This window comes from Vigna angularis, chromosome 10 (genome assembly GCF_016808095.1).
Source record: "Vigna angularis cultivar LongXiaoDou No.4 chromosome 10, ASM1680809v1, whole genome shotgun sequence".
In the NCBI taxonomy this organism is placed as follows: Eukaryota; Viridiplantae; Streptophyta; class Magnoliopsida; order Fabales; family Fabaceae; genus Vigna; species Vigna angularis.
In genome coordinates, this window is record NC_068979.1 from 26,734,257 (window position 1) to 26,757,490 (window position 23,234).

Below are 23,234 nucleotides of genomic sequence, written 5' to 3' on the forward strand. Positions count from 1 at the left end.
TTTGATGAAGATTTAATAACTTAATGTAATTTTTGAAAAGTTATAGCTTCCACTCCAGCTTCTTGTTTTCTTTGTAATTTTTCTTTGTTTCTTTTGAATCCCCTTTGAGGATTCTTTAAAATCTTTTTTGACAATTTTGTCAACTTCTTGAAAGTCGAGGATAATGTCCATTTTCAAACACCAATCATCGTAGTTCTTTCTATCGAACACAGGCAAGTTACTTTGAATTATCTCCGTCATCGCTTCTCAACGTGAACCATTTTCCAATTAACGAGTTCTTGATGTTTCGAAGTTGCCCTAGGTGATCGAACCTGTCGTTCTGATACCACTGATAGCGTGAGATAGGATAACAAACAACAAGATGATGATGTGAGAGTTTTTAGAGTGGCAGAAAGGAGATGAGATATGTAAAATTAAAAATAGCAGCGAGAATGCAAGATAAGAGAACTGAGATATTCTCATTAGAAGAAGTGTTACCTTATATAGGCTTTATACACGAGTATAACAGATAAAACTAACATAACAGAGCTTTTGGATTATACACTATATATATCAAGTTATACTCTTCAAGTTACGGTGTAATATTTGAATGATGATCTCTTGCATTCACATTTCTAAACTAATATAGATACTCAAATAATAAATTAAATTAACTGTGTAAACTATTAATTTTTAACCACATGAAGTATCATTCAAGGTGTTGATGGTCTTTGAATGGTTTGCCACTAATTTTTAAAAATAAATTAATTTATGTATAGAAATAATAACAATATTAATTTAAAAGTTTATTATGAATAATAAGTATATAGATTAAGATGACAAAAATATTTGTGTTTATGCAAATAAAATTTTTAATACCTGTTTATAAATTAGGTAGGTATAGATATCATACTATTGAGTATCTATAAAAAATCAAAATAAAAATTTAATTTATATTTTATTAAATTAACTTTAATTTAAATTAATTTTTTAATTTATATTATATATATATATATATATATATATTTTAATTTATTATATTTTATTTAAAAATTTGTAAAATATATATATATTTTTTAAATATTCACCATGTATTTTAAAACACGCAAATATATTTAAATGTATCCAACAAATAAAAAAACATGTAACAAATGAATTCTTATTTTTAAAATAGAATCCCTTATTTTGAAACATTTTCTAAAAACAATTTTAACAAAATAATACTGTACTATCACTAAGATGAAGTATAAGTTTTAACACAGACTTAGATTTCAGCTTAAAATTAATTGATTTTATTTTAAGTGAAATTATCTAAGAAAAGTTTCTCTAAAACTTAAAACACAAGATGTGAATGTTTACAAATGTGTCATGTAAATTATTAAGATATCATATTACTTTATACGTTTTTTTTACTGAAAATAATGTTGTATTATTTTAATTCTTTCAGTTTTAGTCTTAAAATTATCACAAAATCTTTGTATGCCAATACAGCGCATGATAAAAGTTTTGGCATCGTCTTTAACATTCTTTCATATCTATAAAAATAATAATTAAAAAATAATTACTACAAAATTAAAATTAACGACGGTACATAATGGAGCCTCAACAAATTATTAAAATTATATAAATATCTAGAATAAAAAATAAATAACCAATTTAAACTTGAGTGGATTAACCAGTAAACCAAATCATAAAATACATATTCCGAAAAAGTTTAGATCAAAATCGAAAAAAATCTATTTTTCACTTTTGACTCCTTTACTTAGATAAGATGAAACAGTTTGGCAATTCTATTTTCAGTTACTTTATGTCATTCTCACTTCATATTTATCTTTGAATTAAAATTTAACAGTTTTTAAAAAATATTACTAATTAAAACAATTCCATTCATCATGTAAGTTATTCAAAATGATTTTATATGCTATAAAAATCAATCATATGGAAATTAGTGATCTAAATAAACATTTATCATTTTCTAAAAATTAAATACTATTTTTTTTTCACGTTTAGCTTGAATTGAAGCATTAAAAATTGAATTTCATCAGTTTAATGGTTGGTTCTAACACTAAACTGCTCTAGTTTTAGGAGTTAAACAGAATAGAATAAGCACTTTGACCAAACTGATCTGAGCATAAACTTGATATAAGTTTCTTATCCATGCATAAACATGTTTTCAATTACACACAATTCATATAAACAAAGTTTTTTTTTTCTTTTTCTCTGAGGGTGACAACAGACAGTGTTACCCCACCTTACAAGAGCAAAACTCCAACATAGTAATTTCCTAGTATCATTGCACAGTACAAGGAAAAACAAACAAGTAATAAAGAAAGCGAACATGGTCAAACACAAAACAGTGAGATTGTTATTACTCATTGGATTTAATTATATGGGAATACACTTATTATACAATTTATTACTATTTATTACTGCTACAATTTTTGAATAAAAAGAAGAAGAGAAAGAATGGGTGTGTGCGTTTCCTGAGCTAGCTTTTAAGGGATTGTTGGCAATTAACAAAAGCAGAACCAAAACAACTGTCCATGGCAGTGGCTTGCGAGTAACACATGATTTTGCCTATGGAAAAAGGTAATGCACAGCACAGGACAACACAGAGGGTAATAGTAGTACCCCAAAAAGTAAAAGGGTGGGTCATGAGATGAGGTGAATTTCACAGCAAAGAAAGGAAATCAAACTCATTCCCACCGCATAGAGATCTATTCTCTGCAGCAAAAGTAAAAAGCTTTGCAAGCAACAAAACCACCCCAACTCCTAAATCCAGAAAAAGGCCATTTCTTTACATCTTCCATGACCTGGGTAAGGTTTGTCTCTGGGTGAACCAGACAAACATTTCCTCACTCTGCATACCCTTTAGCACTTCTCGCTTCACATACAAAATCTGACCCATTTTCTGTCTCTCTCTTCCTCTCTCTCTGATACATCTCTTTCTGCCAGCTCTTTGTACCAGCATGTCATTGCAAGTTAAGTGTTTTTGCTGGTCCCGGAGTGAAATCTTTGGTTTTTCATCCCTTCCCTAGAAATGAACTTGAGGGAAAGTGGTGAAAGAGGGTGAATAGCAGTGCTCTATAGTTCTCTTTCTGGTTGGTGCTACCTACATTTGTGTGGCTTTTTGTACTTTGTGTACTTCCGCTTCAGAGTTTGTGTTTGCATTCATACTGAAAGATGAGGAAGAATGGATGGCAGCTACCTTATCATCCTCTCCAGGTAAAGTTTCAATTTTTATTATTTTTTACAGGATTTGTTGCTTTTGTTCAGTGGGGCGGTTTGTCATTTTGAGAATATTTTGTTTTTGTGAAGGTGGTGGCTATTGCTGTGTTTTTGGCTCTGGGATTTGCCTTCTATGTATTTTTTGCTCCTTTTGTTGGGAAGAAGATGTACCAGTATGTTGTCATGGGCCTCTACACACCCCTGGTAACCCAATCTTGAACCTTCATCTGCTTTTAGCTCATTTTACTTTATATGAGTGGGTTAGTAGAGGGTGTGATGAGATCTGTGATTGTTGCTTTCTGATTCAAGGTTTTGGTTTCATATGTCTCTAATGTTAATCTCTAATCTGGTTTCCTTTTTGTTCCTTACTTTATATATGCAATATTTTTTTAGCATTTGGTCTTCAATTTAATGTTGTATGGAGCTGTCTGTGCATATCTTATGAGAGGCTATTTGAACCCTTGTTATATACCCGTAATTAAATTATCTTCCCAATTATTGAATTGATTTTTGATAATTAAGGCTTTAAACTGTGCTGGCTTTCATTATTGTTTTTGATGTCAAACAAGGCACACGTATGTGTGTTCGGAAATTATTCTCCAAATTCAAACATGTTTGAGATTTTTAAATCCAAGATAGCACTGAATATTTTTTTTATCACATTCCTTTTTTGGCCTTCTTGTTAATTCTGGCAATCACCCTCCTCTTTGGAGGGATGTTGATACAAGTAAAGTTACTGAGCACGCCCTTGGTCAAAACTGGGACATATTCATGGAAGCTACCATGAACTTGCTACTTAAAGAGGGTGGCATTGAATTTTGCAATAGCGTCCACATTCTGGTTAAATGTACAACCAGTCAGTGTCTGAATATGGGTGACAATTTGCTACAGAGTTGTCTTCCTGTCTCTGCAATGTGGAAATTGGAACTATTATGCATGATTTCTGATGACACAGTGATCAATGACTGAGATAGCTCTGTTTGCTAGTCATTATGGCAACTGTTAAATCATTAGCATTGTCTTGAGCTTTTCAGTTTAAGATTTTAAGAGAAAAACATGGGAGCAATGCGCAAACATTATGATGCTAATACTAGTTTTTTGAATTTTGAGAGCTATTCAAATTAATAGTCATCCAAAGGCTGTTGGAACATAGCATGACACTGCCCAGTTGCAACTTGCAGGTGGTTTTGTTTGGAGATTATTGCCAATAATGGTTTAGGTACTCTCTTGAGAGTTTGGGATTTGCATTTAAGTAATAGCTGAGCTTGCTTAGAACTTTAATGAAAGCTGTTTCAAGATCATTTTGTAAAACTTTTCGGTAAAATGAATTGTTGTAAAAAATCCATGAACACTAGCTGCAATAAAATATTTGCATTTAGTTGAGTAATTTGCATCAAACACTTAGTTGGCAAAATTGATTGGCAAACTTCTGGTTTCTGTGCGCTATTTGAATGATTATTTTTGACATATTATTATATGACATCATTTGATTTGATCAATGTAGCCTACCTCACATATGGCCTTTTTAGGACTGCTAACTTCTACAGAGCTTGTATTATTCTATCTGTGGGTCAATATTTCTGGCTTTGTATGTGTTTGGAATATGCTTAACCAATATTGAGTGGCAAATTGTTATTTTGATATTAATTGTATCTACTTATAAAAAATGGAAACTATCTATGTATTTATCTTAAACTGCACGAAGGACATTATCATGTTCAATAACACCACTCTTCTTGCCAGATTACATGTGTCTTTGCACTGTACATTTGGTGTGCAGCATCTGATCCTGCAGATCCTGGTGTTTTCAAGTCCAAAAAATATCTTAAAATTCCTGATAGCAAACAGCTTGATGGGCTCAAGAGTTCTAAACTAGGAGGGGAATCAGCTTCATCAATGCATGATGGGAATGCTTCAACCGTTGGTCCAAAATCGATGGAAAAGGAAGAATTGGGAACTGAAGCTAGTTTTAAAGATGCTGCTATTTCCGCAGAGAAGAAAAGTGCATCATCTTCACCTTCTTCTTCATGTCTCCTATTGGTTTGCTCTCCTTGTGCTTATATCTGTGGCTGCTCAAGTTCAAGTAAGGAATCTTGTGATCAACAAGCAAGTGAAGATGGCATGTTCTATTGCAGTTTGTGTGAAGTTGAGGTGAGCAGAAGCATTTTGACTGAAAACCTTAGGTCCTCCATGCTTATTGTATCAGTTCCGTCTGAAATATGTTGCCACTAGGGGATAACATATAATTTCATGTTAGCAGTCCTGCAAGCTGAACTCAGATATTCCACACGTTTATTCCTCTAATACTTAAAAATTTCATTTGTCTTACAAATTTGTGTTCATCTTGAAATGCATATATTTATAGCATTACATGAATGCTTGGAGGTTTCATTCTGTCAATTTTGGTAATGAAAAGAGTTAAACCATTGAGGAATGCTGTTGTTACAGGTCTTCAAGTACAGCAAGCACTGTAGGGTCTGTGACAAGTGTGTTGATCGCTTTGATCATCATTGCAGAGTATGATAATCTAAGATCTATTTTTTTGCTTATCAGTTGATGTCTATCTCTGAAAGGACTGTTGCTTCTTGGATTTTGTAGTGGCTCAACAACTGTATTGGGAAAAGGAACTACAGAAAATTTTTCACCCTTATGGTTGCTGCTCTCCTCTTGGTAAGAAAAATTGTCTGCCTATACCTTTCTTGCCATTCACATGTTTAAATGTTGCATTACATAAACTCTGCAACTATGAATAAAGTATAAACCATACCCTACCTTGGCCATATTATTCAAGAATAATTCTGCACCAGATCACCAGCATTCCAGAATCCTTTATTTTCCAAATACTATTCCTTCACGACTTTGTGACTGCCTTAGTGCCCCATTGTACTGGAACTGGACAAGGAGATGAGATCTTAGTCAGCAAAACTTGATAACTTTTGCATGATCTTGAAACCAAGAAACATGCTTATCTATTTTGTTTCCCTAGTTTCCGTGTCAAATACCTGATATTCATACTATCAAGTGTCAAAAGTTGAACTGTCCTACTGTCCTAAAGCCCAACTTGTTGGAAGCAACATGCCAAAACCTGAAGAAAACCCCAGAGTAAGCATTTTTAATTTCCTAGTCATTTTCATTTTGATTAACTATTGACAGGTATGTGCACCTTGGGCTTGGGATTGCAGCTTATACTTCAGTGGTTGACTGGGATACTTGTGCTTATCTGCTGTTTTGTTGAGAAGAAGAAATTTTCTGTGGATATCTCCACCAAGTTAGGGAGCAGTTTCTCTCTTGTTCCCTTTGTCATTGTTGTGGTGAGCATTTTGCTTACATTCGTGGTGCATATTATGTGGTTACTATGCACGCTAAATATTTATTCTTTTGTTCTGTAGTTGATTTGTTCTTCAGCTTCTTTCTCTCCGGTGTTCTTTTATTCTTATTCATGACAAACCTCTTCTTTTCACAGGCAGTCTGCACCATTTTGGCTATGATTGCTACCTTACCCCTTGTGCAGCTGTTTTTCTTTCACATTCTTCTCATTAAAAAGGTAAGCTAGGCAATTGTATAAATTTTCTTCCCAAAGGCCTTAGTATGTTTTCCTTGATGCAAATTACGAATTCATCCCATTTTGAAACAACAAAGATTTTTAGTACTAAATATAATGATTATTATCATTCGACTATGCAGGGAATCAGCACATATGATTACATCATAGCTTTGAGGGAGCAGGAGCAGGAGCAGCAAATTGGAGGTCAGCAGAGTCCGCAAATGTCACCTGTTAGCTCACTTACTGGATTGAGCAGTGCAAGCTCCTTTACTACTTTCCATCGTGGTGCATGGTGTACACCGCCACGGCTGTTCCTTGAAGATCAGGTAACATTTTCATATCACTACTGCTATTAGTATATTTTATATTTCTGTATTTTACATTAGGACCTCTGAATGGAATTCCTTATGAGGTTTTCCATTTACAGCACTGGTACATAATGCTTGAATTTTGTGTATACCTGGCATCTATGATGCATGAATGCTATGTGTGTATTGGATATGAGGTTTATTTGATATGACTATATGCTTATTTTGAAAATAACAAGATACTGACATATATATAGAAATTCTTAAAACATAGTGAATATATAATTGCAATTGTGGATCCGAATTATCACATTTCTTGGACATTGTCAAAATAACAAAGTATAAGTTATTTTAATCATAAAAGTATAAGTGTTTCATACATTTGAAGCATCAATGAAGAATATATACATATTGGATTTGTGACAAATTGAAGGATAGGTGCATCAAAGTCTGCTATCATTTGAATGAGTGACTTAATTATTGAAAATTGTTACTGAATAAAACATAAAAGTTCAGTGATATTAATGAAAGGGAATGAAATATTTTCTTAAACCTATCAAATTGGCTATGTTCAAGATGTGTAGTTAGTTATAGGAGAATTCCGTAGATGTGATGGTTTGCATTATGCAGTTTGATGTAGTGCCCCCAGAAACAGCATCTGTAAGCTCTTTGGGAAAGAAGACAGCAAGAGACGAGCCGGTTAAGAAAAAGAATCCTGGAGCAATCAAAATCAGTCCATGGACGCTGGCACGGTTGAATGCTGAAGAGGTTTCCAAGGCTGCAGCAGAAGCAAGGAAAAAATCGAAAATTCTTCAGCCTGTGACAAGACACAACAATGAGCCTTTCAGGCTGGAACCAGACCACAACTCCGGCAGCAGCGGCCGGCGTATGAGCCCCAGGGTTGAGACCAACAGACGACGGGCAGGCAAACGGATTCGCCTACCAGCGGATTTGCCTATGGAGGCCATACCAAAATTTTCTTCCAGCAACATCATTGCCAAAGGATTCAGTGGAACATCTAGTTTAGCACCTCTGCAGCTGGAGGCACGTGGTGTGTTTCAAGCAAGTCAGGCTGTGTCAAGCTCAGGTGGGATTGTTGCTTCATCGCCCGAAAGCAGTTTAGACTCGCCGGACATTCACCCGTTTCGGGTGTCTTCGACTGAAGCCGAAGAGGCAAGAAGGCTTGCCAGTCTTTCTGCCATTGGTGGTGCAAACCTGAAGGGAATCCCTTTGTCAAGGTCAACCAGTGATGGGTATGAGGCCTCTGGTGGGGAAGATAGTGACAGGGTTCCCAGCAGGGTTGTTCAGAGGTCCACAAATTGGACTAATCTGCTGTTCAGTGGTGATCAAGAGGAGAGAGCTTTTGATCCAAAACCATCATCTAGCCTGGTTCATTGTAGAAAGTTGTGACCAATTTGGGTGTTGATTAATTAGAAAAAACTATTTTAAGATTATATTGATGGGAATTGTTGATTCTTTGATTTGTGAGCCCAAAGGTACTTCAACTTCAACATCCCTTAACCCTCACCTTGAGGTTGAATTGATGCTCCTCAGAGTTTTGGTGGTAGGCTAAGTGGGAAACTAAGTGGAAACCCATGTACAAAGTTTTAGGTCACAGTAACTCATGAGCTTGAGCTTCCCAATCAATACATTGTTTTGTGATCCCTATTTTCATAAAAGTTTTCTCAGCCTAGTCCTCTCATAAATTAAGTTGTTTTCATATTTTTTTAACTTACAAGTTCAAATCAACTTATTTACTTGTGTTTTTATAGACCATATCACTAAACTTTTCTGGAAAAATAATTTGAAGATGAGATTGAAACAATTTTAATGCATGGGAATTGGTTAAGTGTTTACTGCATTGTATATTCCGAATTTCCACATGATTTTTCCAACTTTATTATCTTTTTTACAGACAGCGTTCTTAGAAATTTGAATAACTCGATCATTAATGTTGTCTACATCGCTTAGAAATTTGAATAACTCGATCATTAATATTGTCTAAATTGTGAGTTCTTTTCTTACGGTCTGTTTGGGTAAACCTATGTACAAAAACTTACAATAGAAGAACTTATCTAAAAGCTCTTTAATGTGAAAAACTTCTTTTAGGTATTGTATTATTTAGATAATACCTATTTGTACCTGTGTACAAGAGAGCTTATGGAACAAGGAGTGTTTGGATAGAATTGCAATAGTGCTTTTTTTATTATTAAAATAACCAAAATTGTCATAACAATTTGAAAATTAATGTTCGGCCTCCAAATTTAAGATTTGTTTTTTTTAACCTTTATGATTAATGTTTATCTTTTCATTTTAACTTTTGCATTTAATTTAATTTTTACCCTTTTGGTAAACATACATCTACATTATTTTTTATAAAACATAACTTGATTCATTTCTATGAATCTATACATCCAAATGGATAAACGTTTTATCACTCACATGCTCATTAATCATTTGATTGTTTTGTACACATCTATAATTTGAAACATACAATACAAACACGACATCCAATATGAATTATGCACATGTAATCGTCCCATGAATACCTAACCTTGTCCTCCGACTTTCAAACCCAGTGTTTATCAAAGGAAACACATTTTAGTGATGGCATGCCCAAAGACATTCCATGAAAAACTGGTTAAGGTTCAAATTCAACAAAAGAGAGAGCTCAAAACAAGGCAAGTATTTGCTGCTCTAACAAAACTTGAGTAGCCTGGAAGAAATGACCTTCACAAGAAATTTTGTAAAGCTTTCTAGTGAAATTTATCTATTACAACAAGTAAATATTTCACCTCATATGAGGAAGAAATAGGCAGCTTTCAATGGGTGAATGATAAACATTATCGTGAGAGGCAAACATTGAATGTAGTTTAAGTTTCCCTCAAAAGTCACCAATCAGCACCAGCACGGGCACTGAATCTCTCCATTGCCTCGGCTTTCTGTTGCTTCACAATTTCGAGTATCTTTGGATTAAAGAAACGATCACGAACATATTTCCTCTCCTCGGCTTGTATCTCCTTGATAGCACTAGGATATGGGTTTGGAGGAGGTTTCTTTCCTTGAAGACGTGCAATTTCTTTCAAACGGCTATATGCTTTCTTCTTTGCTTTCTTCTCTGTCAGATATTCCATCTAAGAAAAACAATAAACTCATTGTTAGAGAAAGAAATTGTAGAGATAAGTTGTTGAGGAAGCAAAGTAGGTTACATACATCAGCTATAGCCATTGCTCGGTCCTCACTAACACCATGGTCTTTCAATTGAAGAACCCTCAAGGCAAAGATACGAGAAGGAGGAGGATCAAAAGCATGAAACCTGTGGAAACATGAATCACGTATCCGAAAGAGCAACAGAGAAAGAAGAATAGGGCGAACATAGGAAACAGAGAGAAGGAAAAAGGAGAATACTTAATAGGGTCATGGTGTTTGGATTCCGGATACTTTTTATAGAACTTCTTCACATAGACATCCTCAGGAAGACTGATGGTCGGAATTTTGCCAGCAACCGCAGGAAATGTTGCAGGTGGCGCCCTGGTAACACAGTGAAAAATAAAACATTAGAGAAATTTGAAAGAAAAATGGAAAAATGAATTGAATCGGAAAAATGAAGAATTGAATCGGAAAAATGAAGAAGAAAAAGAAAGAGATTGATAAGATATGGAAATTAGGAAATGGAAAAGGGAAAAGATGAATATGAATTAGGAGACTAACTGCTCCATCGCTTTCAGCCATACGGGTTCTGCCTTCGCTAGACCCTTCACCACCTTCCTCGTTCGACAAAGCAAATCTCCCCGCATAAACGACATCGTTTAGCTTCTTGGTGTTGGGTGTTGGTGTTGCAGTGTGGAATATGAATATAGTGAAAGACGAAGGGTTTTAGCAATGCATTGTCACTGGGTATTTGCTCCAGCACTTAAATTGGAGTTCAATTTTATATTTTTTTAAGATTTAAATATTTTTATTCTCTGAAAAATTGCTGAATTTTCATTTACTATGTAATAACTTTTTCCTTATTTTTTAGTCTTTCAAATATTTACAAATTTTGTATTTGGTTTTTAAAAAAATATGTATTTATATTTATTATTATTATTTTTAATTTTCTTAGTAAGTTTTTGAAATATCTTTCTAAGCTTTTAATTCTTTTATTTTAACAAACAATACATATTTTTATAGTATAAGGAAATATCTTGTTAATAAATAGAATATCCTTAGAAGATTAAATAAAATTAAAGAAAAATATTTATTAGAGATTAAATCCAAAATTTCTAAATTTAACAGGAATAACAAATAAATTTAAGCTTTCATTTAATATATTACTAAAATATAATCTCATTGATTAAAACATAAGAAAACATACGAAAAATTAATAGTTAGACTAATATTATTACTTTTTTTGAAAATCTGAACGCTAAAATACACAAATCTAAATCACAAATTAGAAACAAAAAAATTAAAAATCAAAATTATAATTTAAGAATATAAAAGTGAAATACCTAGGAAAATAGGACCATCCAAGTTTTTCATAAGAATTTCTAAATTAAAAATAATAATTTGTCTACTCACATTATTGTTGAAATACAATGCGGAAATAATCTTATTATTTAATTTATTTTCAATAGTTATATTAATAAGGTCATGAAATTTATTTACGATCTTAGAAGTCTAAATTTAACATTATAATTAAAATTTATGCAATTTCATTGATATATAACATTTTAGAAGAGATATATACACTGCTCCCTTTCCTTTATGATGAAGTTTTTCTGCAAGTTTATCCACGTCATTAACACCGTTTACATATTGAACACGATTTTATGAGGACAAATTTTAATTTAATAGAAAGTTATTATTTAGATAATCCTGAATCTATGATAGTAATTGTGATAATTAGAAGTGAAAGTATATATAAATTCATAAATTATTTATGATGAATCATAATAATTAGATAACCAAACGATTTCACTTTCTAAATAGTGCCAATATATAAATTTATGATATAATCCTAGTAATATTTTTGCGAGATGCAAGGCTTGTTTTATCTTTGCTGATAGGAAAAGATTTACAATGATTCTTTGTGAAAAACTCAATTTATCTTTTTCTATCATTCAAGGTAAAAAGTTCATACAACATGATGAAATCGATTTCAAGAAGTGAGGGAATTAATTCCGATTGATATTAATATTCAAAATACACATGCATTGTTTGAAGATGAAGACTGAACTCATATTCGATTCTAAGGAGGTGGAATAGATTCTACTTTATGTAGAAGAAAAGATGAAGAACTCGTAATCGGTTACGAGCATAGCGTATTTGGTTCTAATGCAGATATAACCTATTCCAAAATTTCCTTATTTGATTCCAATGGCATGTACACTTCTGGTTTTGTTATTTCATGGTTTGTCACCCATTTATTTTGTGTTGCAGGTGGTACATGGTCTAGGAACGTGGAAGAAGCATGAACATGTGTCAGAGCAATGTAGCCGAATGATTAGCGTGTTCAACAAACTAAAAGAATGAATTGGTTTCTTATCACAAATCGTTTTTTTAATAATTTCTCGTAAATATAAAAATTTCTTAAAACAATTTAAACAAATTAAAGAGTAAGAAAAAAAGAAAGTTGCACAGCTAATTTTTATAGTGATTCAGATCACACAAATCCTACATCTAGTTGTTAATTAACTCAACTGAGAATTAATGTTCCACTAGCACAAACCAACAAACTATTACAATCACAGAAAAAATAAACAAGTTTAAGGTTAAAACACCTCTCTTGTTACCACAAGAGATGAAATTCACTTCTCCTCAAACCCACAAGGGATGAACACCTCCTCCAAATGCTTCACGAAGTATGACCACCTTCTTTGAATTTTCACAAAGGATGCACAACTCCTTTGAATCTTCACAAAGGATGACATACTTTCAACTCAGCAAAAGTAACACTCATTCACACTCCCAGTGAAAGTTCTCGCTCTATACCAATATGCCAAGTTATCAAAGCCACAACACAAGGGTTACACAAACCCTAGAACACTTATCACCCCACACAGCAGATAAGAATTTCAAAATACACTTATTTCGTATCTTGTATGTTAGAATGAGAGTTCCAATATAATTTGTAAAGATCTAACTCAAGGATACTTCCAAAAATCTGTTGTCAGCTATTTATCGTGTAATAATCAATTATCCAATTATGGAAATCGATTATGCATCAATGAATGCACAAGAGTCAAAAACTTGCTTGAAAAAATCTCATAATTGTTCGTGATAATCGATTATGGCAAGTCATATGATCGATTATTGATAATGGATTATCTTGAGTATAAAATGAAGTTTTCTGATTCAAAACGCATTTAAACGCAACTTAAGGCAAACAATACATAGAATCAAATATAAAACACTCTATACATAAATCTACTAAATTACAAAAAGCTTTAACATAAAAAATAAGTATTCAATCTTCCCGCAACAAGAGAACTTGAAGCTTTACTTTAAGACATCATCAAAATTTCAGCTTTTTAGCTTTATGCTAACAACATGGATTTTTTGGTTGGCCAATGCCAAAAGCTGTTTGTTTACCACAACCCCTTTTCTTAGAGAACTCAGAAGGTATGGACAAAGTGAAACCTGGTGGAGCTGGTGTCAGGGTTCCACTCACCTTTAGGTTCCCATATGCATCATACTTTCTCGACCTCTTTATCTTCTTCTTTTCAAGCAAGTCAAAACTCCCTTGCCTCCCATGCTCCCTAGTGTTGTTGTTACCAATCTTGTTGTCATTGTTGCATTTGGCACTATAGGAACTATCATTGTTGGTGTCGAAGTTGGTGCTAACGCATGTGCTGGTGTTGTTGTTCCTTCGTTGTTTCCCACGTTCATGTTCATGTTAGATTCATGTTCATTGGCAGAGACACCCTAGATGTGGTGGAGTTTGATAGGAAAATCTCACAATACACACACTCAAATATTTTCCTGAAATTGAGTCTTGTTATTCATTGATAATGGAAGGACTTTAAATAGCCATAACACTTACAATATTATGGGGAATAAAAATAAAACATCAACTATCATAAAAATAAAATCTGCTTAATCTATCATAAAATAATATTGTACCTAGATAAGTCGAAAATCATAACTACGTATCCCTATTCTATCTCTACCAAATCAAATTAAATATTACTATACCCAAAAACTAATAAAATAAGATTTAAACAAAAATTATTAATAAAACCCTAAAATTTAAGTTTATCCCAACAGTGGTATCAGAGCCGATGGTTTGTCTTGGTGACCAGCTCGGACGAGTATAATGATCCTTATACCGTAAGTCTTCCTAGCAAAGGTATTCAGGTAAGCGAGTTCCGTTAAGATGAACGACGGTTGGAAATGGCTACTCGTGGTTGTGGTTGGTTGGGAATGCTTCTCCTGGAGGGGGAACATACCTATGTAGAAGGGACTCACCCTTGAGGGAGAGATTGTTGAGAATCCAAGTGTGAGTCCAGGTCCCACATTGGATAGAAATGAGAAAATAGAATCGTATATAAAGGTGAAAGACTCATTAACCCATTGCCTTAAGGTTTTGGGTAAAGTGTGATGTCGATCCCTTATATAGTTGACTCAAATATTATTGGTGTTTATGTAATCCACAGAAAACCTCCTTCTCGATAGACTCAACAAAGTTAACCTTACATAGATGGTGTTGTTGTTGAATGTTGCTTCCATGAGGATGCTTGTATTTCCAGAAATAGAAGGGAAATAATGGAGTTTGAACAAGGAAGAGTTTGCAAATGGCGCAGGAGCAAAGAAAGTGTAGGCTTTTTTTCTTTTTAATCTTTAGAGGTAAAAGTTGTGAATACTTAAATACAACTCACCTCAATTACTCTCTCTTTCATTTTAAAAAAATATTATTTTTCTCTTTATATTAATTTTTACAATTAAATATATTATTAACAATTATTATTTTATCTTTTTTTATTATTAAGTATATTTTAATAATTTTTAATTTTTATTAATTAAACTATTTTTTATATATCACATCAATTAAATTTTACATTAACTTTTTTAAATTTTATATCTAAATTTATTCTCATCGATTTCTAAATTTTTTTTAAAAAATAATAATTAATTTACTCTAAAATCTGAACAAATTCTTCTATAATCATTTTTCTCTTAATCCATCCATGAAACATAGCCTAAAAGATTTTGTATTATACACTCCACAGTTTCCAGTCTTTCGGTTGTCGAGTGTTCTATGGTATATGGCGGTCCAAATTTCAAACTTTCATTAATCATTTAGAAATCACTGTAACAGCGAGATGTATTTAAAAAACCTAACTTACTATTCAGTGAAAACAATATTCATGAATTTGATATATGATAAAAAAAAGAAATGAAAAAGAAAAGAAAAGGAAACAGGTTAACATAATTAAAGAATCTAAGGTGTACTATAGTGGGACCCTTAAGGGAGAGTGAAGTTGTATGTTGTAGGATCTTAGTAAGGGCAGGCCACTATCAGTTGCAGAAGCCATATTCATTTATCAGTCTTTCTGTCCCTTCCCTTGCCATGGACGTGCAGTTCTGAAAAGCATCTCATCCACATGCAAAAGTAAGACACACTGCATGTCTCTATGCTTCCTCTCATAAAAACAAAACCTCTTTGCTTTTAACCTTAAACTTTTAGTTCACATCTTCGATATACAAACAACTAATATAGTATAATCCCCAAAATTATTATGTTGGGATTAATGAGTGCAAAAATAAGATGAAACAAGACAAAGGTAATAAATGATTTCATGAAAATAAAGGAATCTAGGACAAAGTTTAGACAAGGGTGATGCTTATTTTGTTTCTAATCATAGTTGGAAATTCATTTTGATAATAGATATGTCTGTGAATTATCGAAGATAATTAGTACAGACAGTATGGAAAATTAAAAATATTGACTTTTCTAAGGTAAATATTGAGCGAAACTATGAATCTATGATGGTTGAAAACTGTGAAATAATTTATGAAAGTAAAATGAAAGAGAAAGTGAAGGTTGAATATAATAACCATATGTTACAGAGCTTAAAGGGACAAAAGGGGAACTTCAAAACACTTACTTTACTTCCTTTTCAAACCCGTTCTTTTCTTGGCTTTTGTTTTGTTTCTTCATCTCTCTCTTTCTCTGTCTCTGCATCTCTAATAATGCAATTTGGCTGGCATTTGCTGTGCAGTGTGATTCTGTAACTGAGCTTCTGTACCATTCCCTGTGGGTCCAATAACAGTCTTTTACACCTCTGATTTTTAGTATACCCATAAACTTCATTGTCTTTTCCTTTCAAATTTGGATTCTTTACTCTGCCACATACACTCTCATGGTTGCATTGCATGCCAAAAAAATGCTCCAGTTCTTTCATTTACACCACTTTCTGTGTTTTTTAACCCCCTTGATTAACTACGTGTACAAATGGTTTAGCAACTTTTTCAGTGTGTATTATTGAAGAAGTGAAAGAGGTAAAATGCAAAGAAGATATTACAACAGAAAAGAGATGTACAAAGCTATGGTTGCATAGACTGCATACCAAAACAATGGTCCAGTTGTTTCATTAATGCCATACAGCCTTTCTTAATCACAAGTATTATCTGTATGTAATGGAGTGTTTAGCAGCTTTTTGATTGATTTATATACTGTGTGGAAGAAATAAGAGATGAAAACATTTATGTTCTAGTTTTCTTTGACTTGACTTCATTTCTTTACTATTGTGCCTAGATGAAGTCATGTTTACAGTTATATCAATAGGTGCTATTAGTCTAGTTTTTGTACCACCAATAGTTCACGTTTGTCAGGGTAACATGTTAAAGCTGCATGCAGAGATTGGATGCACAACTACCTATACCTGAAAATTGAAGATTATAGATTGTGAGGAACTGAAGCATTTTGTCTTTTGGTTGAAGCTATTTTTTTCTCTCTGCCTAATCAGTTGTTTATTCACATATGAATTTGTTAGCATTCATCTAAAATATGCATTAAATTTAACATTGTAAAGAGATATTACACAGAACCAGGGAATATAAAACGGAATTCTGGTAAAAGTGGATTGAAGGAAGAGAAATAGGCTGTGAACAAATACTAACATATCAACCTCTGACATTATTCTTTAAGAAAAACATTACATGGATCTTATAGATTAAGATAAGCATTTTCTGGTGTAGCAATCATTTGCTCACAAGTCAATAAAATGGCTTTTACTTGTGAATATGTTTAAAAGCAAATGTAAAAACCATTTAAGTAGTATGTAGAATCCAAGGGCTATTCTAACTGAACGGACCTTAAAACCTTCAGAAGTAACGAAACTTTTACAAGAATCATAAAATCATACTAATATATTTATGAATGTCTTAGTTTAATTAGAACTGAAAAATACAGTCAGAAAAGCCTTCTAATCAGCCTGCACTTTGGCCTTTGTGCGGAGAACTTTTTAATTAGATAAAATGCAAATCTTACAGGTCTTCAATTTTTTTCTGCAGCACTGATATTGATCCTGCACATGCTATATCAACTGATTACATGTCATTTAAATAAACTATCTAGAAATAGAATGGCATTGGCGAAGAGTTATCACTAGCAGTAGAACATGAGCTTTTTGATGTTTTCACTAAGTTTAGGAAGAGGTGCTGTCTTTGGAGGAGCAGCTCTGGATAGTGTAGATGTACTTCTGAACAAACCTAAGGACTCTGATCTTTGGAGGTAGAGTCTGCCTCTGTATGCAGCTAAATGGGCGTAGTATGCTGGAGGCACCAAAGAAATTGGCTTGGTGCACCTGACAAAAGTGTAGCACAAGTTGTAAACCAGTTTCTGCAGTTCATCAGAAGTAAACTGGTTTTCATCCCACAATACATGGTAGTGAGTTGGCCTACTTGTTCCTTTCACACCCCAATGGCTACAAAGGTAGAAATCAAATTCATTTGGATGAGTGATCACTGAATCAACCACAGTCCCTGGAGGAATGTTTTCATATAGAAAGTGGTTTTGAGTTGAAGACTGGTCAGTTTCAAGGGGAAACAACCTTGTGTGATGCCTCTTTTGCACAACTGCAAAAGTAATGGAAGTTTTGTAACCTGGAAACCTTGTGCATGCACACCTAATTGACTGAAGTTCGTCTTCCAACACTTTGTAAAACTGAGTTTCACTGACCCCATCTCTGAAGAAAATAATTCTGCTGGGGAGTTTCTCTACCTCCTGATAAAAATCATCGAGCAGTTCCCCCACCATTGCACCAAGATCCTGAATGATTTCTTGTCTGTGTGTTTGAGACCTTATTCTTGAAATGTATTTGTTTGCTGTCGGCCAATTCATGCTACCGACAACAGCAGCAACAGATGGACTGAAATCATCAAGAGGGTGAGGATGTGTCACATCTGCACCCATGAATATCACTGGCTCATCAATATGAAAGAGACGTGGTAACTGTGAAGGCAATGAGTTGTACAAAGCAACCGTGCAACCACCAACTTTGGCGTTAATTTTCAGGGCCAAATTAGCCAGAAATTGTGAACTCAACTTGCTGAGATTGGGGTACAGGCAGCATTGGCTCACAACACCAACACTGGTCTCGGCAATTCGTTTCAAGTCTGCATACCCTTTGTGTTTTCTCTCCATTATGCAAATAAGAAGTTGGAGATTGTTTGAGGCAGTCCTCTGGATCCTCTTGAGCTTAGATTCCAAAAGAGTGACATTGTTAAGAATCTGGCTTGATTCAAACTGGGGACTAATAACTGTGTTCTTGTTGAGAAAAATGCCCAACTGTTCACACCTTTGAGATAACTGGTTTATGAATCTGGGGACATTGGACTTCTGCTCAGGTGTGCCCCCAAAACTAATCAGTGCCCACCTTTCAATAGTAGTTCCTTCGGAGACATGGCCATCAAGAAGGTTCCATTGCCGGTCATGACGCGAAGGAGTCAAGTTTCTCACATGACCTCCATCTCCAAGCTTTAGTTTGGGAGGGAAAAGAATTCTGCCAGTCAACTCTGTCATTTCTCTTGACACTTGGAGCTTGAATTCTTTTTCCTGATCACCACTGCCAAAAAGATTACATATTTAGACATCAGACACAAAAACAAAAAGCATTGTGAATATTTCAAAATAAACAACTAAAGGATCCATAGAAAGTACATAAGAACCATAAATAATATCTATTCAACAAGAAAACATGGTGTACTATAGTAACATGTAATTAAACTACCTGGTAGGCCCAACATTTCCTCTCATGACTCCTTCAATAATGGTTTTTCGTTCTCCCGGTCTTTGGCAGCCCATCTTGAGTATTCTTGCCGTTTGATCATCAGTGAGTTTTCCAAGGAACTTCTGGCCTTCACAGATCACACAAAGCTCCATAGGAAGATAACAAGGTTTACTCCTACTAACTTGCAAGCATGGCAATTTTCGGAATTGTATGTCATAGTTATAGTGATCTTTAAAGTAATCGAGCAGCCTCAGATTCTTGCCATCTCTGTCAGAAAACCAAAGGTTTTCGGTAGCTTCCTCAGTTAAGCCACAGACACGGTATCTTTGAACAGTTTCCCTATGGCAAACAAAGACCCTGATGTTCTTCAATGCCTTCTCAACTTCCTTCCTCTCTTCAGCAGTTAATTGAGCTGTCTTCCTTTGAGAAAGGTCTCGAAGGAACTCAAGACGTTTCTGCAGGTATGAAATGACTCCTATGCTCTCATGGAAAGCAGTTACTGAGAAATCCACATTGAGAGCCAATCCTTGTTGTGTTGGTCTGAGACTCTGAAAGAAGCCTCTCAATCCAACAGCTCCTCCACCAATGTCTTTGCTTCTTCCCATTGAACTCGAGTAGAATGACCTTCCAACAGGAATGCATTTCTCGGTAGGGCTCTCCCTAAGAACTACATCCAAAGCATGCAGATAATCCTGTGGAAGTGGAATCCAGTCATCACCCTCTTTGTTCAAGTAGTTATTCAACTCCTTCCCATTGATTTTGGAGACCAACTTGATATTTATCCTGAAAAGTTTAAGCTTTTGATGCTTGTCATTAAAGTGAGAGATTTCTCCATGAGGTAATGGAAGCTTGGTAGTGGGGATTGGAAGACTTATGTAGAACTCTAGCTTATCATTTTGGAACTGAACTGGACTGTAAAGATTCTTTCTGCCATCATATGCTGGAATAGCACCTGAGAGGACAGGAGAATTGTTATTTACCAACTTGTGCTTGATTTCTCTGGCAATATCCTTGGAGGGATGGGGAGTGATTTCAACATTGTAATGATATATCTTCTGTGATGGATCAAATTGTACCAAAAAGTGGTTGGCAAGAAGAGAGATGACAGTGCCTTCTTGGCCACCAGAGTCAGGCCTCCTTGCAACCATCACTGACTGTGCCTTCCTTTCTGGAATTAGTTTCTTCCTATCATCTCCTTTCAGGGATGTCTTTGTTTGCTGCTCAACTTCCTTTCGAGCTGAGTCAGTGTAACAAACAACATGGTTCATCATTTTTCCAATTTATTTTGCAGCCAATGGATTGATTCAAAGGAGAATAAGAGGTAAAGGAGAAATAAATCCTTCCATTTTTAGACACAGACAAAAGTCTGGCCTTTTTAAACTTTTGAACCCAAAAATAATTTTTATCAGAATTCCTTCCTCGTGTCCAGTTCCTTTCCAACCGCACAGTATGGTAAGCTCAAGTTACTAAGTCTTTAGGCTTATTGGATATTTCTTTGTTTCCACTCTAAAATTTAATTTTTCTACATAAACACAATAGATTTATTTTTCTAAGAAATGTTCACTATTGCAAAATATTATATTATTTCTTTCTTGTATAATATAAATATTTTTATAGAAAATCCTTATTTTGGATAATATAAAAAATTAAAAAAAAAATTATCATGCCCTCCTTTTTTAAGTAACTAATTACAAACTAATAAACACCTATATAACTATATATCCATATATAAACAGGAGAGAAGTGTGTCTTTTTTCTTATCAAAATTGTGTAATTTTACACTAAATTTATCATAATTCGGAGATTTTGAAAATTTTACCTGTTTTAAATAAGTTGTATTTGGCACGAACACTTAAACTGGAACAATCTTGCAATTTTTTTTATATATAGCCTAACAGACTTAACAGAACAAAAAAAAAGTAAAAGGATCACATATGAACTGGGACAAGATAGTGAATAGGAAAATCCACCATACCTCAGAATATGCTAATACTGCCTTCCAACAACTTACTGGCACCAAAAAAGGGAAAAAGAAGGAAGGCTTTCAACATCGCTGGCTTACAGAGATAAATATTAACGAAGAAGATGTGTAGTAATAAAATTCAATCGTGAAATACTATAGAGAGAAAAGAGTTGAACAGTTTTTCCCACAACTGTTTAACTGTTTGATAAAACAGAATACACTGGAGTACTACTTTTGACCAAATCAACATTGAAACATAACTCATTGATTGCAGCAAGTCGCACACTGATATGAACTTTGTTTTCTCCAGCAAGACCTTATACTTTCAAATGAAAACCACCAAACTAATGCAAAACATTGACCAAACCCTTAGTGATTGAACTCTAGAAATATACCAATATATGAATTTCAACCCCAAATGAGATGTTTCGAAAATATACGCATAACATAGAAAAGAACTAGGCAGAAATGTTTTCTTCATGGTATTGCCATGGTGGTTTTTTTCTTTTCTCAGAAACTGAAGGAAAATTGTTTTTTTTTTTGTTTTCAAGAAAACCAAGCAAGCTGGCTAAGAGAACAATGTTTTGGCTAGTGAATTAACAAAACAAGAATGCAAACAACAGGGTTAGTTTAAAAGGGAGGGAACAATGCTAGTGCTTACCAGGAGCAAGTGGTGGTGGAGCGAGCTTGTAACACGAGGAGGCGGAGCTACTGAGTTTGCATGGAGGTTTGTGAAAATGGGTTTTTGATTTAACGATCTGATTTTGAGGGAAGGGTGGAGTCAAAGGAAGTTGTTGCAGATGATAATGGTGTTGAAAGTGATGATGGTGGTGGTGGTAACGGTGATGCTCATGAGAGTTGACTCCATTCCTGAAGCTCATTCTTCTGGTGGTGAATTTTTGGTTAGCATTGGTGCACTCCTCTACCTCTTCCATGGTTTGGTGAAGAGAATAAAAGAAAGGAAATGAAGTGATAAAGCTATCAGAGAGAGTTTATAAGAAGATGGGTTTTGTCTGGTTTTGGAGTTTTGAGCACAGGTTTGAACATCGGATCACAGAAGCAAGCAATGTTGTGCTTAGAACATCAGGCCTAGACATACCCTATATATCATTTTCTGTTCCTTTTCATTCAACTCCCCTTGATGTGTTTAGATTCATTGTATAGCAATGGAAAGAAGATTTAAGAGGCTGTTTCATTAGAACTAAAAAAAACTGTCAACAAAGATCATAAACTGTTATTATGTCATGCTTATCTCTTCCTAATTTTCTTTTTAGTTCATTTTAATCTAATTTAAAATCCTTTAATTTGCCTCATCTTTAGTGTACATGATCAGTGGTGGTGGGACGTAAAAGGGTCATTCATGCACTTCATAAGGTGGGTCTGTTGAGACAAACATAAGTTGAATGTGATGATGGGACAATGTTATGTATGTGGAGCATTAAGTTTAGTTTGAATGTATACCGCATAACTCCACTAGTCTCTATTGGCTTTAATGCTGTTTACAGTATCTTTTTGCCATAATTTTGTCCATACTTACTGATGTAACTCTCAATTTAATTATACCCTACTTTCATTCTTTCATAATGAAATGATTCCTTCATTCTTTTATAGCTTCTTAGGCAATATTTGAGTTCAATTCAGTCTTATTTTGTAAATGGTCCAAAGCATATAACTATGTTTAATTATCCATATATATATATGGTTCTTGCTTATGGCATAAAAAGGTAATTATCCATATAACCATGTTTAATTTATCTCTCAAAATCATGCTAACAATAATTGACCACAGACATTTATGCTTAGACTTTTTCCCTTACCCTCAGTTTGCATAGGGCAAAATCAACTTTGCATTATATGAAACCTTGACACGTGAAATGATTTCATATTAAATGGACCTTAATAAGTTGTTATCAAGTGAAAATATTTATATAATATTGCATTAACTCTGTGGGGGACCAATGTGACTAAAACCTACATTCCACAGCCATTTTGTT

General features: G+C 34.0%; 3 protein-coding genes across 4 annotated transcripts; 1 reads left to right on the plus strand and 2 right to left on the minus strand.

The window, feature by feature from the left end:
- Window positions 1-2,470: 2,470 nt before the first annotated feature.
- On the plus strand, window positions 2,471-8,738 carry LOC108335840 (probable protein S-acyltransferase 22). The gene is made up of 10 exons (XM_017572016.2): window positions 2,471-2,796; window positions 2,935-3,204; window positions 3,298-3,411; window positions 4,951-5,358; window positions 5,656-5,724; window positions 5,806-5,877; window positions 6,390-6,518; window positions 6,671-6,751; window positions 6,892-7,077; window positions 7,690-8,738. The coding sequence occupies exons 2-10, from the start codon at window positions 3,163-3,165 to the stop codon at window positions 8,467-8,469; spliced, it is 1,881 nt and encodes a 626-aa protein (XP_017427505.1). The 5' UTR covers window positions 2,471-2,796; window positions 2,935-3,162; the 3' UTR covers window positions 8,470-8,738.
- A 920-nt stretch (window positions 8,739-9,658) lies between these two features.
- LOC108335280 (uncharacterized) lies at window positions 9,659-10,962 on the minus strand. Its single transcript, XM_017571259.2, has 4 exons — window positions 10,771-10,962; window positions 10,468-10,590; window positions 10,273-10,375; window positions 9,659-10,193 (listed from the first exon to the last, which is right to left on the minus strand). The coding sequence occupies exons 1-4, from the start codon at window positions 10,863-10,865 to the stop codon at window positions 9,951-9,953; spliced, it is 564 nt and encodes a 187-aa protein (XP_017426748.2). The 5' UTR covers window positions 10,866-10,962; the 3' UTR covers window positions 9,659-9,950.
- A 6,438-nt stretch (window positions 10,963-17,400) lies between these two features.
- LOC108335896 (protein argonaute 7) lies at window positions 17,401-22,498 on the minus strand. Of its 2 annotated transcripts, none has more exons than XM_017572097.2 (3): window positions 21,902-22,498; window positions 19,278-20,514; window positions 17,401-19,112 (listed from the first exon to the last, which is right to left on the minus strand). In XM_017572097.2, the coding sequence occupies exons 1-3, from the start codon at window positions 22,173-22,175 to the stop codon at window positions 17,654-17,656; spliced, it is 2,970 nt and encodes a 989-aa protein (XP_017427586.1). In that variant the 5' UTR covers window positions 22,176-22,498; the 3' UTR covers window positions 17,401-17,653. The 2 variants fall into 2 exon arrangements, with proteins under 2 accessions (XP_017427586.1, XP_017427587.1); XM_017572098.2 differs by having other exon boundaries at window positions 21,253-22,024.
- Between the last annotated feature and the right edge of the window lie 736 nt (window positions 22,499-23,234).